A 14661-nucleotide genomic window follows, 5' to 3' on the forward strand; every position below is an offset into this window, starting at 1 on the left:
TCACAAAGATCCTGTAGCCTGTGCCTACCCTCCCCTTTGATTCTCTTTTTTTTTTTTTTTTTTTTGTCACACTGGTAACAATAACTAGCATTTATTGGGTTTTTGCTGTGTGGGAGGCATGGATGGATAGATAGATAAATAGTATACATATATACATTTAATTCAGTTTAACTTCTCTCAAGTTAAGTTAATCCTAACAAACACCTATTCCAATCCCCCTTTTACCATGAGGAATCTTCAACTCTTACAGCTGGTGACTTCTCCAGGGTAGTAGAACTAGAATTTACACCCAGTTGGTCTGGCTCCAAATCCCATGTTATCAATTACTACACCATTTGTAACAAATGTCAAAAAATGTGTATACTTAGTTGCATATTTTCTTATTCGAATTATCCTCTTTGATTCTGATCCTATTATTTGACTGCCCTCAGCACTGTTGTCAGCATCAGTAGAGGCAGCACAAAGAGAACTAATCAGTTTAAGTGTCCCATTCCATACTCCTGAATGAGGACAACCTGCCTTCTGCCTCTGCTAGAAAGAAACAACCTGAGAGCTGGTACTGACTTGGAACAAAGGGTTCTGTCATTCAAGGAGCTACTCTACCACTCTTTCTTACTTGGCCTTCAAGAAGCCCACCAACATGGAGGGAAGCCCAGGGGCAGGCCCTCATTTCCTGTCTGAACTAAAACCCAGCAACTTTGGGCTCATTACTCAGCTAAGTCCCAGTTGTACAGTTGGGCAGTACCTATACTAACTGCACTTCCAGAGGATTTACTAGGTCTCCACTGTAGGTGAGTCACTGGGCTGGGAGAGTCTCATGTTTTTAACCATTCAGACAGTGGCTGACTTGGGTAGCTTCTAATGGAATTCTGATGCCTTGAGTTTAGGGACTCTCTCTCAGTGACCCTAGACTTGTCCAGGAGAATGTAAGAAAGGTCAGAAAATGGCCCATTTCCTGAAGACTGAAACCCATGGAGGGTCATTGGCTTATAAGAAGCTGTGGAATTTTAGACTGCTCTCAGGGGTTTGGCCCTGCTCTCCAGCTAGTGCTACATAGTATATGGGAGATTTCTGGGCATCTCTGCCTCCTGCTTCCTGCCCTCAATTGTCACCAGTCACATCATCCTTTTAAGACTTTCTCCAAATCAGTTGTCTTACAAACATATCACTTAAGAATGGAGCATCTATTCTATACTCAGTAAATAAAGCAAAACGTAATGTGGGAGTGCCTGCTATGCTCAAAGCATTGTGCCCATGAGAGCACAGACCTTTTCCTTTCTGTGCCCTTTTTGCTAAGTTCCGCTGTGTTGAACTGGGGCTCAGTCTGTCCGCCCCTTCTGACTTGAACTTTCTTTTCCTGTTTTCAAGAGAAGCATTTTCTAAGCAGTGCCTTTTTCCTTCTAACACTTCTGTTCACTTCTGTTCCAGCTGATGCCTAGTGATGTGACTTTGAATGGAGTCTCCTTTGAGCCAAGCCAGCTGAGGCCACAGCCAGGCATTCTGTCAGCTTAGTCCTTAGTCTTTCCTGGCTGCCTTCTGTGAATGGAGGAAGTAGGGCGGGAGTCAGCTAGCTGAGCCTAGGTTCCCAGCCAAGACCCTTTACTTCTGCTCTGGGCAGTCTGTGTACTTACTCACCCAGCAAGCCTTTATTAAGCACCTTCTGTGTATACTCAGGGCAGACCCTGCCTCAGAGAGAGGGAGAACAGAGCAGAGGACCCCTGTAGGAGCCCAGTATCTTTAAAGGGCTCTTGTTCTCTGAACCTTTTCCTTTGGCTGGAAGTGCGACATCTGCTGGAGCCCCCTGATGGAACAAAGAGACTGTTAACATTAAATGAGGCGCATTGAACGGGTCTTAACGCAGTCTCCAAAGACAAGCAGGTTTTTCCTCTTTCATTTTGGAAAGTGACAGCTGACAAGGGCCGAATACAGACTATTTTTAGCTCTCAGGACCAAGACTCTCTGAATCCTTTCTCCTCATCTCCCTCCCTGCTGCCCTGTTATTGTCACCCCCCCCACCAAGGAAATAAATAAAAGCCTTTTGATCCTCACTCAGTCAGGCAGAGTAAGCTGTAAACAAAAGTGAACTTGTGACCCGGGGTTAGGGGAAGGCTAGTAGCAGCTTATTCCTCTGCTTCTGGAAGAGAAGCATCCTGTTTGCTGTGCCAGGATGCCCACCCAGTGGACATGGCATCCTAGCTGCCAAGGCAAAAGAGAAAGCTGATGCCTCCCTGGCCACTTCAGACTGAACTGTAGTCACCCTGGGTGCTCTCTTTACTAGGGTGTCGTGTGGAGACTGAGGCTTCATCTGAAATGAAGACGAGGGATGACAACTTTGTTATCCACTCCCTACCCTAGGCCTTCAGAGGGGAATCTAGAAGGGCTGGTTGGCTTGGCACTGATGAGCTCCCTCTCCTTCTTTGCTCTCCTTCTCCTTCTCTCTCTCTAGGGGACACTACACAGAAAATGAGAACTGCTCACTATCCTACCCCAGCCGAATTGGACGCGTATGCTAAGAAGGTCGCAAACAACCCACTGACTATAAAAATCTTCCCCAACAGTGTGAAGGTTCCCCAGCGGAAACACGTTCGTCGTACTGTGAACGGCCTCGACACATCAGCCCAGCGCTACAGCCCCTACCCGACTCAGGCTGCCACCACCAAGGCAGGCCTGCTTGCCATTGTCAAAGTGCCAGCCAAAAGCATACTCAAGGACTTTGACGGCACCCGAGCCCGGTTGCTCCCCGAGGCCATCATGAACCCCCCAGTAGCACCCTATGCTACTGTGGCACCCAGCACTTTAGCCCACCCCCAGGCCCAGGCTCTGGCCCGCCAGCAGGCCCTGCAGCATGCACAGACCCTGGCCCATGTCCCTCCCCAGACTCTGCAGCACCCTCAGGGTATCCCGCCACCCCAGGCACTGTCCCACCCTCAGAGCCTCCAGCAGCCTCAGGGTCTGGGCCACCCTCAGCCCCTGGCCCAAACCCAGGGCTTGGTCCACCCTCAGGCCCTGTCTCACCAGGGTCTCCAGCACCCCCCGAATCCCTTGCTGCATGGGGGCCGGAAGATGCCAGACTCAGATGTTCCCCCAAATGTGACCGTGTCTACCTCAACTATACCCCTTTCAATGGCGGCCACCCTGCAGCACAGCCAGCCCCCGGACCTGAGCAGCATCGTGCACCAGATCAACCAGTTTTGCCAGACGAGGGCAGGCATCAGCACTACCTCAGTGTGTGAGGGCCAGATCGCCAACCCCAGCCCCATTAGTCGCAGTCTGCTCATCAATGCAAGCACCCGGGTGTCGACCCACAGCGTCCCCACACCAATGCCTTCCTGTGTGGTCAATCCCATGGAGCACACCCACGCGGCCACAGCCGCATTGCCTGCTGCAGGCTCTGTCAACCTGCCCACGGGCATCTCTCGAGCCCCCACTGGCTACCCTAGCGACCTCAAGCCAGTCGCCTGGAACCAGCATCAGCTGGCCCACCTACAACAGATGTGCAGTGAGGCTGGTGGGACACCAGCCCCTAGCCTAACAGGCAAACATGCAGCAGGACGCGAGTTGGCAGGGCCTGGCTTTGTGGGCAAGGCCCCTGCCTACCCGCAGGAACTCTGCCTGGCACAGTCCTTTCATCTGAAGCCACCCCTGGAGAAGCCAACCCCATCCCCACCAGTCAACGGCCTGGCAGCCCCACTGGCCTACCCCAATGGTCACTACTTCCAGCCCCTGTGGAACAACATTCTGCCCACTCCCAATAGCGACAGCTCGGGGTCTCAGGACCTCGCCATGCCATTCCATGGTGGGCAGCCCACAGGTGCACCCCTCGACTGTGGGACGGCTGCTGGGGCCCACTACCGAGCAGGGACTGGGGGCAGTTCAGTGGCAAGCCAGAACAGCTTGATACAAACGGTGGATTACCTAAGCGGGGATTTCCAGCAGGCCTGCTTCCGAGAACAGAGCCTGGCCATGTTGAGCAAGGCCCACCGAGTCCCTGGCAACCGAGCCCCTGATCCCACAGATAGTCGAAATCTTCATATTCAGCACCCTGGGTATAGATAGGTAGCCCTGGTGCCCTCCACAAGCTACACATCATACATCACTCTCCTAGGTTTAGTCTTTATTTTGAGTAACTGGATAGTTTGAAAGTTTTGCTCTTCCAATGTGATCATTCTTAGATGTCTGAAAGGGAATTTGGTGGGATCTGATTGAGGACAGAGAGGGGTCCTCTGTGCCCTCATCATCCTCTCCATTAGCCCCAGCAGCATTTGGGTTTATGTTGGGACCTAACCCCAACCCCAGACTTCTCTCTTCTTCTGGCCTCTCAGTCAAGTCCCTCCCCCTTAGCCCTCTTCCTCCTCCTCTGCCTTTTCCCCTCAGGACTGAGGTGTGGGTTAGGGAAGGGCCCCAGGTGAGGAGCTTTAGGTGCCCAGCCCGCTAAGCTAGGCCTCTCCCTGTCTGTCTTTTGAGATGAAGAAGCCAGACTTCCCAAGTGCTCTGGAAGCAAGTTCCTTATTCTCCCAAAGGCTTCAAAGCAAAACCGACCCAGTCTTCCATCTCCTCCCAGCGCTTCTCCATGCTTAAAGACTGTTTGACATCTGCCATGATCCTAGATATACTGCCCTTGTTCTTGCCACACTCTCAAGGGCATCCTGCAGGCATGAGCTGTAGCCTTGAGGCATGGGGAAAAATCTATCTTTATATTGATATCCTGGCACCTCTCTCCCCTTTCCAGCCCTAGAGAAATGCAGTGACCATCCAGCATACCCAAGATCCCTTTCTCACTGTTACCCTTATCCCCCATCCTCTCCAAAAAACAAGCAAAACAAAACAAAATCTTGAGGAATTAGTTAGGTAAGGGATGATCACATTGGAGTTTGGAATTAAAAAACACCAAAAAAAAAAAAAGTTAAGATGCATTTGGTTCTCTACACTGGCTAAGAATATTGCTCTACACTGTAAGTTTTAAACGTCCTGTTACTGTATGAATGTCATGTGGGTTTGAGTAGCATTGTGTGTGAGTGGCCCCACAGGTACATTCACCTTCTAGTCACCTCCTTTCACAGCCCCTCAGTTTAGTGAAGAAAGAAAGAAAAAAACACAAAGCCTTAAGCTCTTTGAATTCTTCCCTTACCACATGAGCATGGTTCTAACAGCCAGAGGTGGGCCTACATTGGAAACAGCCCCTCCGGCCCCCTTGCCCATTCTTCGCACATACCCCCATTCACTCCATGCTCAACTGTCTCGTTAACCAAGTGGCAATTAGTTGGCTAGAAATTTAAAACTTTTCTGTAACTTTAAATTTAGATGTTTTGTTGTAATTTTTGCACCCTTCTGTTAAAGATGAATAGTTGGGCTCTTTTTTTTTTAACCAATAAGCCCTTACTACCTTTCCTCTTGTCTCTGGGGAATGTGACCTGATGTTCTTATTTAAGATTTTGGGTTTGCTTAGTATACTATCCACTGTTCTTTAGCCAGAAATTCCCTAGTGATCTGAAGCAATGTGACTGAAGACCAGTTTTTAAATTATGTGTTGGCAAGTTGCCTTATATTTAAAAAAAGGGGAAAAAAAAGAAAAAATGTCTGATTGTGTTATGCCAAATGATAGCATCACAAAGTCCTAATTTATTTTTCCCCATTGTTTTCCTGTGAACACTCTGTCAACACTGGTACCTCCCTCTCCTGAGCTCTCAGGAGCACCTACAGCTTCTGTTGCAATGCCTTCTCCCAAGGTGTTGGCCACCATCTCACCCAGGGCCCCCTTCCAGTTCTCGCTTCTCTGAGTTAAATTTAAAGAGCACCACCGTCTCCCCTTGTCCCTGCTTGACCTCCAAACCAGATATTTTCAATGTAATTTTTCCCAATGCCTCTCCCCGAAAGGTGAGCTGCCCTTTTAGGATACTGGACCAGACACCAACTTGGGGGCTTTAAACCAAACCTCAAGCCCATCTCTTCCCGTGTAGGGGTGCAAGTCTCTGAAGCTCTCACTCCCACCCCTAGTCTGCATGGAAAATGTACTGTGACCCCCCCCCCCCGACTGCCTTTGCCTTTGGTGTGAGATGTTTCCTAGTTCACCCTGAGCCTCTCTCCCTCTCTGCCAGCCAACCCCCAACCAGCAATAAGGGTCCAAGCCAGGGCCTCCTATCCATGCTCCCTGCCTCCATACTGCCCCCACTGCCCCCAGGGGATACCTGGATTTCCACACTGTCCACATACTGTAGCATTCATTCTCCATCTCCCTCATCTTCTCACCTGTGGTGGTTTATGGGTGTGATGGGGTTTTTAAGATTATTATGAACCAGTAAAAAGGAAAACGCACCTTTGGATCTTGTCCTATTCGTTTAATGCTGTGAATGTTTGAGGTAATTTTTCTTAATGGTGTCTCACATCTCATTTACTAGAAGTGAAGTAATTCCTCATTGTTAAGAGGGGATCCCTATAGTAGTCATTCCACTCAGAAGCCCTCCCAAACCATTATCCCGGGTGCTGTGATGATGGTGAGGGAGTAGATGGCCCAGCCAGCTGCTGGGCCTTGGCCCCAGGCAGGGCTGTGAGGGGCATGGTGGGATCTGATAGGTAAGTGGGGTTGGCTGCCCTCTGCAGGAGGCTGCGAGTGTATTGTCAGTTCTACTCCAAGGACCATCAGTCATGGAAAATGGGCCATCTAGCTTGCTAAAAAGCCAATTTAAGATTATACATCCCACCCCTTTCCCACCTCCAACTTTGGAATTTCTCAGGACCATAGAAATTAGGTGCTATAATCTGTAACATGTGAAGTGGCCCCCTTGGTGATCTGAACCTTACGTTATTAAAAAACTTCCCCTTTTGTCTTAAGTGAAGGCATTTCCCTCTGTCAGAGTTCAGTTTTCCGTACCACCTTCCAGTTCACTGTACCAAGATGGTTTTATCTGGTGGAGGGCTGTCTTGACCTCAGCATAGCAGCCAGGGCCCATTTCCCTCTAGATCAATGAATTCGACCTTCTCGAAGGCTAAGCTTGTGGTTAGTTCCATAGGCTGGTTATGTCCTTTCCTATCACCTGGTAAGGTATCTTTTCACATCAGTCTGTGTGTGTGGGGAGTGGAGAAACCAATAACTACAGCCCTTGAACCTCTCCCTAACACACAATAGTTTCCATATACTGATCCTCTCAGGGCCAGGCAAGGTAAGACATATAATGATTAATCTTTACAACCTCAGTAAGCAGGATTACTCATTTTACCAATGGTAGATGCCGTGATGGCTCAGTAATTTACATCAGAAAGCAGGCACAGCGAAGATCCAAATCTATGTCCAAATTAAAGGGAGCTGTATATCAAGATTGCTGGAGCTTTCAAAACAATCCAGGCCCTGCCTCAGACCAGCTAACAGAGCACTGAGAAGTCTGTTCATTCCTATTTTCATCAGAGAATCACAGGCAGCGATGCTGTGTAAAAAGCAAATGAGTGTGGATGCCTCACTTATACAGCCAAAGTGGTGTATACCTCGAAGGTCCCTTTGTTCCGCTGTCTCAGGGTGTGGGCTGGGTTTTAGAGTTAGATTAGCATTCACTAAGCACTTGTTTTGCGGTACAAACATGTCTCATTAAATCTTCACTACAGCCCACTAAGGTCCTTTATAATGGTGATAAAAGTTTTCACTTGCCTGTTGTACTAAATGGAATGACATCATGTAAAGTGCTTACCACTCCACCACATGAAAGTACTCAATAAAGGGTAGCTAATTATCATTAGACCAAAACAGACCTGCCCAGTGCAGAGGCACTCATCTTCCGCAGGGCGTGAAATCCGGGCCTCGAGCCTAGTGAAATGTCCAGAGCCCACACTTCCCCCATCTAGCCACTAGAGGGAAGCAGCAGGCGTCTGCCTGCCACACACTGCTGGATGCAGCTCCACAGGTCCACCAGAGGGTGATCAAAGCCCTGCAGCTGAATCCTGGGGCCAGAGTGGCAGCTGCCAGTCTTGGGTTCTGTGCTTCATATTGGGGCCCAGCCTCCCAGGATACTAACCAACCCAGACGAGTCAGGCTGGAACCAATTTAATAAATAGTCGAGGCTTTATTAAAAATCAGGCTCCCCTGCTGTGCTCTGGCACTAAGTAAATAAATAACTAGAGGGAGCACAGCTGGAGAAAGGGGAAGAGAAATCAGATCTCAATGAGATTATTTTAACTACCCCTCACTTTCCCAACTCTCCCTCCCTCTCCCCACTATGGCTCTTGGGACAAATCACCAGCAGGCACCTCAGCTCAGGGTAGTGTGTGGCTGCACCAAGGCCTGTATGCCTTGCCTGGGAGAGGAGACAGGCCTTGGGATCACTTGTTCCAAGCCCTTGAGGACCTCAAGACCTGCTCCCCAAAGGCCAGGACTGAAGCACCAATAGGAGGCACCTGAGGGTGGTAGCGAAGGGGTAGGAGTGGGGTAACAGAACCTAGGCGGCAGCAGCTGAAAGGAGGCCCAGCCCCCTCTCCAGGTTCATGCTTGACTAAGGTCATGTCCCACCCCACTTTCTCCTGCATCCCCTTCTGCACTCAGCTGAGGATCTTTCGGGGCAATTCAACAGAGGCACGGATGAAGACTGCATCATCCCGCACATAGTTTCGCTTGCGGATATCCTGGTGAGAGATGAACTTGGGGTAACCAAAGCCTAGAGAACTCTCATCCAGGGACCCCCGCCAAGTGCCTGGTTTTTGAAAATTCTTCCAGTTAGGGTCAGGGTGAAAGGTCTCAGTGACATGCTGTGGCTTGGCCAGCCCAGGGTCGCTCTGATCCAGCAGGGAGAAGGTGACACGGCGGGCAAAGGGCCACTCCAGGAGATTGTCAAAAGCACCTGGCAGCACGCGAATGTAGAGCGAGAGATGTGTGCCCTCACCACTGCCATTGCCATTGAGGAATGCAGACACCTGCAGCTTGTAGCCATACTTATGTGTGTAGAAGGCCGGGCTGAAGCACTCAAGGTTGGGCTTGGCTTTGGCCTCCTGTAGCCGACGTCCATAGCTACCAATCTTCCAGATGAGCACGCCATCGCTGCCCACTGACAGCTCTTCCAGCTCTCGCCGCAGGTCCTGGAGCTCCTGCCGTTGCCGGCTCACCAGAGCGCACATCATAGCCAGATGTGGCTTCACACTCTCCTCCACATGCCGTGCCATTGCCAGCTTAGGGCACTGTTGGCAAAGCCCCAGGCCATGGGGGAAGGGAGGAGAGTTATCAGTAGGGGCAGGCCCAGGGGAGAGGGGATGAGTAGGTACAGGGTGGTAGGCACCCAGCTTTGCGTGAGGAAGACAGAGGGCACTAGGAGGTAGCTGAAGCTGGCCAGGAAGGGGAAGGCTTCAGAGGAGCAGAGCAGGGACCAAGGGCCTGGTCTGCACTGAGGCTTCCAGGACCTAGAAGGGGGCTGACAGGAAGGAGGGGCATCTCACCCTGTGCTTGCAGCCGGAGTCTTTGAATGGACACAGCACCAGGGCAGTGCTACAGCTGTCCTTCAGGTGGCCTGGCAGGTCCTCCCGAGCCACAGTGCCCACACCACACTGGTTGGGACAAGGCACAGGCAGCCGCGGGCACTGATATTGGTGGCTCTAGGCCACAGAGGGAGAGAGACAGCAGTCAGTAGCCTGACTCCCTGCTACGTACCCCACAGCGCACTGCTCAGGAAGGGCCTCACCTGGATGGTGTCAAACACGAACTCCTTGGTGCAGTAGGTGCAAGGCTGGGTGCGCTTGGGGCACTCAGAGGTGGCATGCTGGGCCAGTAGCCGCCGCATCATGCGAGCACCACACTTGTTCTCACAGTACACACTCTCTTGGGGGCACACGCCCTCGTGGCTCTGCAAATGCCAGAAGGGGTGCGCTTAAGGGATCTCCAGGCCACCAGGTACCCCACTCCCCCTCTACCCTTAGCCATACCCCACCCACCTCAAAGGCCTCCCCACTGAAGTCACAGCCACAAAATTCGCACTTGAGGCGCCGCTTGGGGCAATCATGCTGCAAGTGTGCAGGCAGGTCCCGGCGACTCAGCTTGGTGGGGCAGCGATTAGGGCAAGGGACAACATTGAAGCTGCAAGTGTTCAGGTGGCCCTGCTGGGAAGGACTGCAGTGAGTGTCTGCCAAGGGAGGGGTAGGGGTAGCCTTCCCCGCTCAGGCTTACCTGGAGATGGCGAAGGGGCCCACTCCAGCGGCAGCCCTCTTCACTGTGGATGCAGCGGATAGGCAGGCCCAACACCTGTACCTCCAGCTCTGGGTCTGGGTAGATCTGTGAACAGGGATGTGGGGGACCTGGTCAGGGTCAGTGCCTGCTACAGTCCCCGGTGCCTACCCCCTCCACTCCCAAACAGTTCACTCTACCTTAGAGCCAGCACCACCCTTTCTTGAACTGTATTCCCTCAGTGCCCAGGGACGATAGGCACAGCAGGTGCTATATGCTCCAAACTGGGTCCCAGGGTTCTCAACATGCCTGCACATGACACTCCCCTTTTGAGTGGCAGCCAATCAGCCTGCTCAGTCCCAAGCAACTCCCATACCCTCTGCTTCCTTCCACTGGTAGAGGGGTCCTGGCCCTCAGCACAGGTCTGGCTTGCCACCCGAAGGGGAGGGGAGCACTTCTTGTGGGCACAGAGCAGCTCTTGTGCACCCCCACTGGCTGGGCACTGTGCCTGCCCTCCAGGGCAAACACTGGACTCATTTGCAAATTAGCCTGGTGGGAGAGAACAGGCCACCTTTGTGGGGGTGCATGATTCTGCAGCACTGAGTTGACATTGGCTTTAAGCCCACTGGCTGCCAGCAGCTTCAGGCTCCACCAAGGGCAACAGCCTGTAACCTGGGCCTCTGCCTGGCACTGTGGACTCACCTTGGCATAGTCTAGAGGAAGTTGGTCCTCAGGGCATTTGAAGACTCCTTCACTGTGAAGTGGGAGGGTACAGGGTCAAGGCTCCACAGTACTGGCAGGACCTGGGCCCCACCCTCTCAACCAGGGCAGCCTCCCTCCCTCCCCAGACCGGTTCCTAGCCAGCCCCACCTGAGACAAGAGGGCAAGCAGAGGCCTGAGGGTACCCACTTCCACAGGACCCCAGCTCTTGTTCCAGGGTGGGGGGTTCTGGGCCTAGTGGAGGCAGAGACAGCTGCCTCAGACAGCATTTGTCTAACAGGTGGCAGCTGGCACCCCTCCCCCCAGGAAGGCAGCTGCACTAGAAAAGAACAGGCTGCCCAGCCAACCCTCCCTCGACCCCCCGCCTCAGGCTAGTTTTATCATTCTCGGATAGGGGGTGGTGGGTGAGCAGGGAGGGGCTGAGATCAAGTGCCAGGGCTGCCCAGCCCCCAGGAGGGTGCTGGGCCAAGAACCCAGGGCAAAGGTCAGCTTGGGGCCACCTAAGCCCATCCCTTCCCTCCACCTGTAAGGGTGTGTCTCCTAAAGCAAAGAAAAGGAAAAGCTCACTCCAAGGCACTGTTTACATGCCCATCCAGTCTTCACCTCCTGCCTCTAAGAAGGGGGGTTCAGTGTCCCCATTTTGCAGATGAATGAACTGAAACTCACAGGTGAAGCAGCACCTGGATACATCTGACTCCACAGTTCGGATAGGTTCTACTACACTTTGCAGCACACAGAAAAGGCTGAGCAAAAAAAAAAATGTCTAGGCAAGCACAGCCAAGACTGATCACTGCAAGGCATGAATCTGCAGTTTACTGACCCTGCCCGCTGCCGTCCTCCACCAATCCCCGCCAGGCTGTGAGCACCTAGGAACCAGCTGGCAGGCCTCCTTCCACCAACATGGCCTTGCTGACCCTAGCCAGGACCAGTCACGCACACCTGGCGTGACCTAGTCTGGGCAAGGGCTAACCCAGCAGGACTGAAACCCTTGGGCATGGCATTCCTGGCAGGTCTGAGTCAGGAAGGTGGAAGGCAGGCAGGGATCAAGGCAGAAGCCACATGGCAGCCCTGTCCATGATGGCACTTTGCAGGAACTGAATGCCTCAGGTGCCCACAGACCTCTAGTATCCACCTCCTCCCCTCAACTCCACTGCTATACAGGGACACGCCACCAATACCGATAATACATGCCCAGGCACTGAGCTGTGCCTGTGCCCACAGGGCAACCAGCCTTCCTGGACCAACCTGAGTAATAACCCTGGCGGGAATGAGGAAAGAGGGGTGGGCCACGGGGGAGGGGGTCTGCTGGGCTGCTTCAGGAATGTGCTGACTTACTGGTTTTGTAGACAGGGAGGGGACTGAGCCGAGTCCCCAGGCTTCAGATTAGCCTGAGCTGCTTGGGGCCCAGCCAGGACAAAGGTTCCACCAGGGCTGTGGACACCCTTGCTTGTAGGGTAGGAGGTGGTGGTGAGGAGCAGAGCTCGCCCAACCGCTGTCCTTTCGGGGCCTCAGCAGCACAGCTCAGGGTAGGGGAGTGGGGGAGATAAAGGCAGACTGCTCCAGGCTGCGCAGTGGAGGCCCAGGCCCAGGGGGTAAAACAGGATGGGGGGAGGGGCCTCTGGGAGAGGAAGAGGGGATTTCCGGGAGGGGGAGGGGCAGAAAACACCAAAGCACCGAGGGGCAGAGATGCAAGGAAACAGGCCTGACAGCCCCCTCGCCCCATCTCTGAAGCAGGCAGGGTGGGTCTGTTGGGGGTGGGGGTATTGGGGAGACGCTCAGCTGGCCTCATCTGGAAACCAGAGGGCCAGAGAAGGGCACCAGAGAAGACAATGGGACTGTGTGTCTGTAGGGGAGTACGTGTGTACACTGGCTAGTGGAGGGAGGAGGGTGAGGGAAAAGGAGGAGGGGGCGGCCCAGCAGCTTGTGCAGAAGCATCTGTGAGGGCAGGAGCCGGCCCAGGCTGTGGGGAACTGAAAACAAAGAGTCTGCTGAGATTTCCGCCAGCTCGGGGCTGTGGAGGACGAAGGGAGGGAAAGATCACTGAAGGCCGGAGCCCCAGACGTTATTCCCTGCCTGCGCCCCTGGATCCCCTCTGCAAAGAGCCTGCTGACAGATGGTTATGGCTGATCCAGCCTTTCCCCTGTGCTCTTGGGGAGCAGACTTCCCCAGAAGTACGGGATCCTCCTCCTTCCCGCCCCACACCCGAGCGAGCGAGCCTGAGCACTTCCCAGCGAAAGCAGGAGATTCAAGAAGCCCCAGGGTGCCCAGAACCCAACGGATGCCCTAGAGCCGAGGGATCACCTAGCTCCCCCGAGGGTAGGGGGTCTTCAGTGACACCCAGAGTGAGACTCCATCGTACAGGCTTATAGACGACCTGCATTACTCAAGACCCCCAGGGCCAGGGAGGGACGCCCAAAGAGTTCCTGCTTCAGGGCAGATCTGCAGTATCACCGTCCTCCCGGTTGTGACCACAAGCAGCAGGGGATTAAATCCCAGTAATGCCTTTAAGTAATGGTGTGGCCACGGGCAAATTGCCGCCTTTCTTTGAATCTCGTTTCATCACCTGTGAAACGGGAGAACAATAGCTGCTGTTCTGTTAATGTTGGAAGACTCAAACGAGGTTAGATGGATGAAGGCTCCGGAGGCGTAAGGTGCTGTGCGGGACAGAGGGTTTTGTCCTCTTCCCAGAAGGATTCAAAGTTCAAGGATGCTGTCGCTCTCGCTCTCAGGTGAGGGGGAAGGACCGGCCTGGGTCAGGAAGGGCCTCTTTTCCCACCTCCAACCCGCGGGAAGGTACGGAATTCTTTCGAGCTAGGGCGCCGGTGAGACCCGGGGCCCTACTAACTGGTGCGTGGGGTCCTCCCTCGGGCCTGACGTCACTGCCACCCCGTGACATCACGACGGGCGCCCTGAGGTCACGGTGCCAGGGCCAGACAAAGGCCCAGCGTACCTCCAGCCTGGGCCCCTCTCCATGCGGTGTCCCCCATCACGCTCACCACCGGCCATCCCGCGCTACCCCCGGCCCGCACCTGAGAAACTCCTGCAGGCAGGTGTCGCAGAAGCGGTGGCCGCAGGTAGAAACCTGCACGGGCTCGCGCATGGGCTTCCCGCACAGAGGACACAGCAGCCGCCGCTTGGGCTTCTCCAGGAACTTGTAGTCGAAGCCGGGCATGGCGTGCAGGCGGGCGAGCGGGGGGCACGGGCGAGCGGGGCCAGACACGCGGCGGCCCCACAGCCCGCGCCTCGCTCCGTCCGCGATCCAGGCTCCAGGCTCCGGGAGGCGCCGACTGGCGGCTGCGGCCTGCGGCCTGCGCCCAGCCCGCGAGCCCTCCCGCCGGAAGAGGGGGCGGGGCCGCGCCCGCGCGGTCCTAGTGCCCGTATCAGCCCGGCTCCCCACCCACCTCGCGACCACGGGTAAGCGTATGGCCAACCTCGTCTGCTCCGTGAAGCACGGGCTCCTCGTTCCCCTTTGTAAGAGACTGTGGCTTCGACGTGGGGGAACCTGACGCTAGGTGGGGCGGAGGGGCCCGGGCGCCGGGCCTGGCCGCGCCATAAAGGTTCACTTCTCCAGAGTCGACAGCTCAGTCTCTGGGGCCACGTGTCGCTCAAAGGCCCGGGGCAACAGCTTCCAGGTGTTAGGCAGCCGAAGCCTGGCAACCAGATCCGGGGAGCCCGGCTGGGGCGGGGAAGCCAGGCTGGGCGCTGTGCCAGAGGAACCACAGCCCCAGTCTAAGGCTTTGCTCACATTCCCCTGGCCCGGGCTGAGCAACCGAGATCAAGATCGAAATCAAGCCCAGCCCCGCCCTGGGGTG

At 54.2% G+C, this 14661-nt stretch overlaps 2 protein-coding genes across 10 annotated transcripts in view; one reads left to right on the top strand and one right to left on the bottom strand.

The window, feature by feature from the left end:
- The window catches only part of FAM222B (family with sequence similarity 222 member B), a 63345-nt gene extending 57027 nt beyond the window's left edge, over nucleotides 1–6318 (top strand). For 2 of the 4 annotated variants that reach the window (XM_036889795.2, XM_036889796.2), the window contains exon 3: nucleotides 2447–6318. In XM_036889795.2, the coding sequence (XP_036745690.2) occupies nucleotides 2447–4056 (1610 nt within the window). In that variant the 3' untranslated portion in view covers nucleotides 4057–6318. The remainder of the gene's footprint in view (nucleotides 1–2446) is intronic. The other 2 variants (XM_036889797.2, XM_057501105.1) reach the window with 1 other exon arrangement.
- Nucleotides 6319–6438: 120 nt separating this feature from the next.
- Nucleotides 6439–14577, bottom strand: TRAF4 (TNF receptor associated factor 4). 6 transcript variants are annotated; one of them, XM_036889799.2, is made up of 8 exons: nucleotides 13879–14577; nucleotides 11000–11083; nucleotides 10832–10883; nucleotides 10133–10237; nucleotides 9901–10062; nucleotides 9651–9812; nucleotides 9409–9564; nucleotides 6439–9153 (listed from the first exon to the last, which is right to left on the bottom strand). In XM_036889799.2, the coding sequence occupies exons 1-8, from the start codon at nucleotides 14019–14021 to the stop codon at nucleotides 8521–8523; spliced, it is 1497 nt and encodes a 498-aa protein (XP_036745694.1). In that variant the 5' UTR covers nucleotides 14022–14577; the 3' UTR covers nucleotides 6439–8520. The 6 variants fall into 6 exon arrangements, with proteins under 6 accessions (XP_036745694.1, XP_036745693.1, XP_036745696.1 ...); XM_036889798.2 differs by having other exon boundaries at nucleotides 9901–10065; XM_036889801.2 differs by lacking the exon at nucleotides 11000–11083.
- Nucleotides 14578–14661: the final 84 nt, after the last annotated feature.

Source organism: Manis pentadactyla, chromosome 4, assembly GCF_030020395.1.
Source record: "Manis pentadactyla isolate mManPen7 chromosome 4, mManPen7.hap1, whole genome shotgun sequence".
NCBI classification, from domain to species: domain Eukaryota; kingdom Metazoa; phylum Chordata; class Mammalia; order Pholidota; family Manidae; genus Manis; species Manis pentadactyla.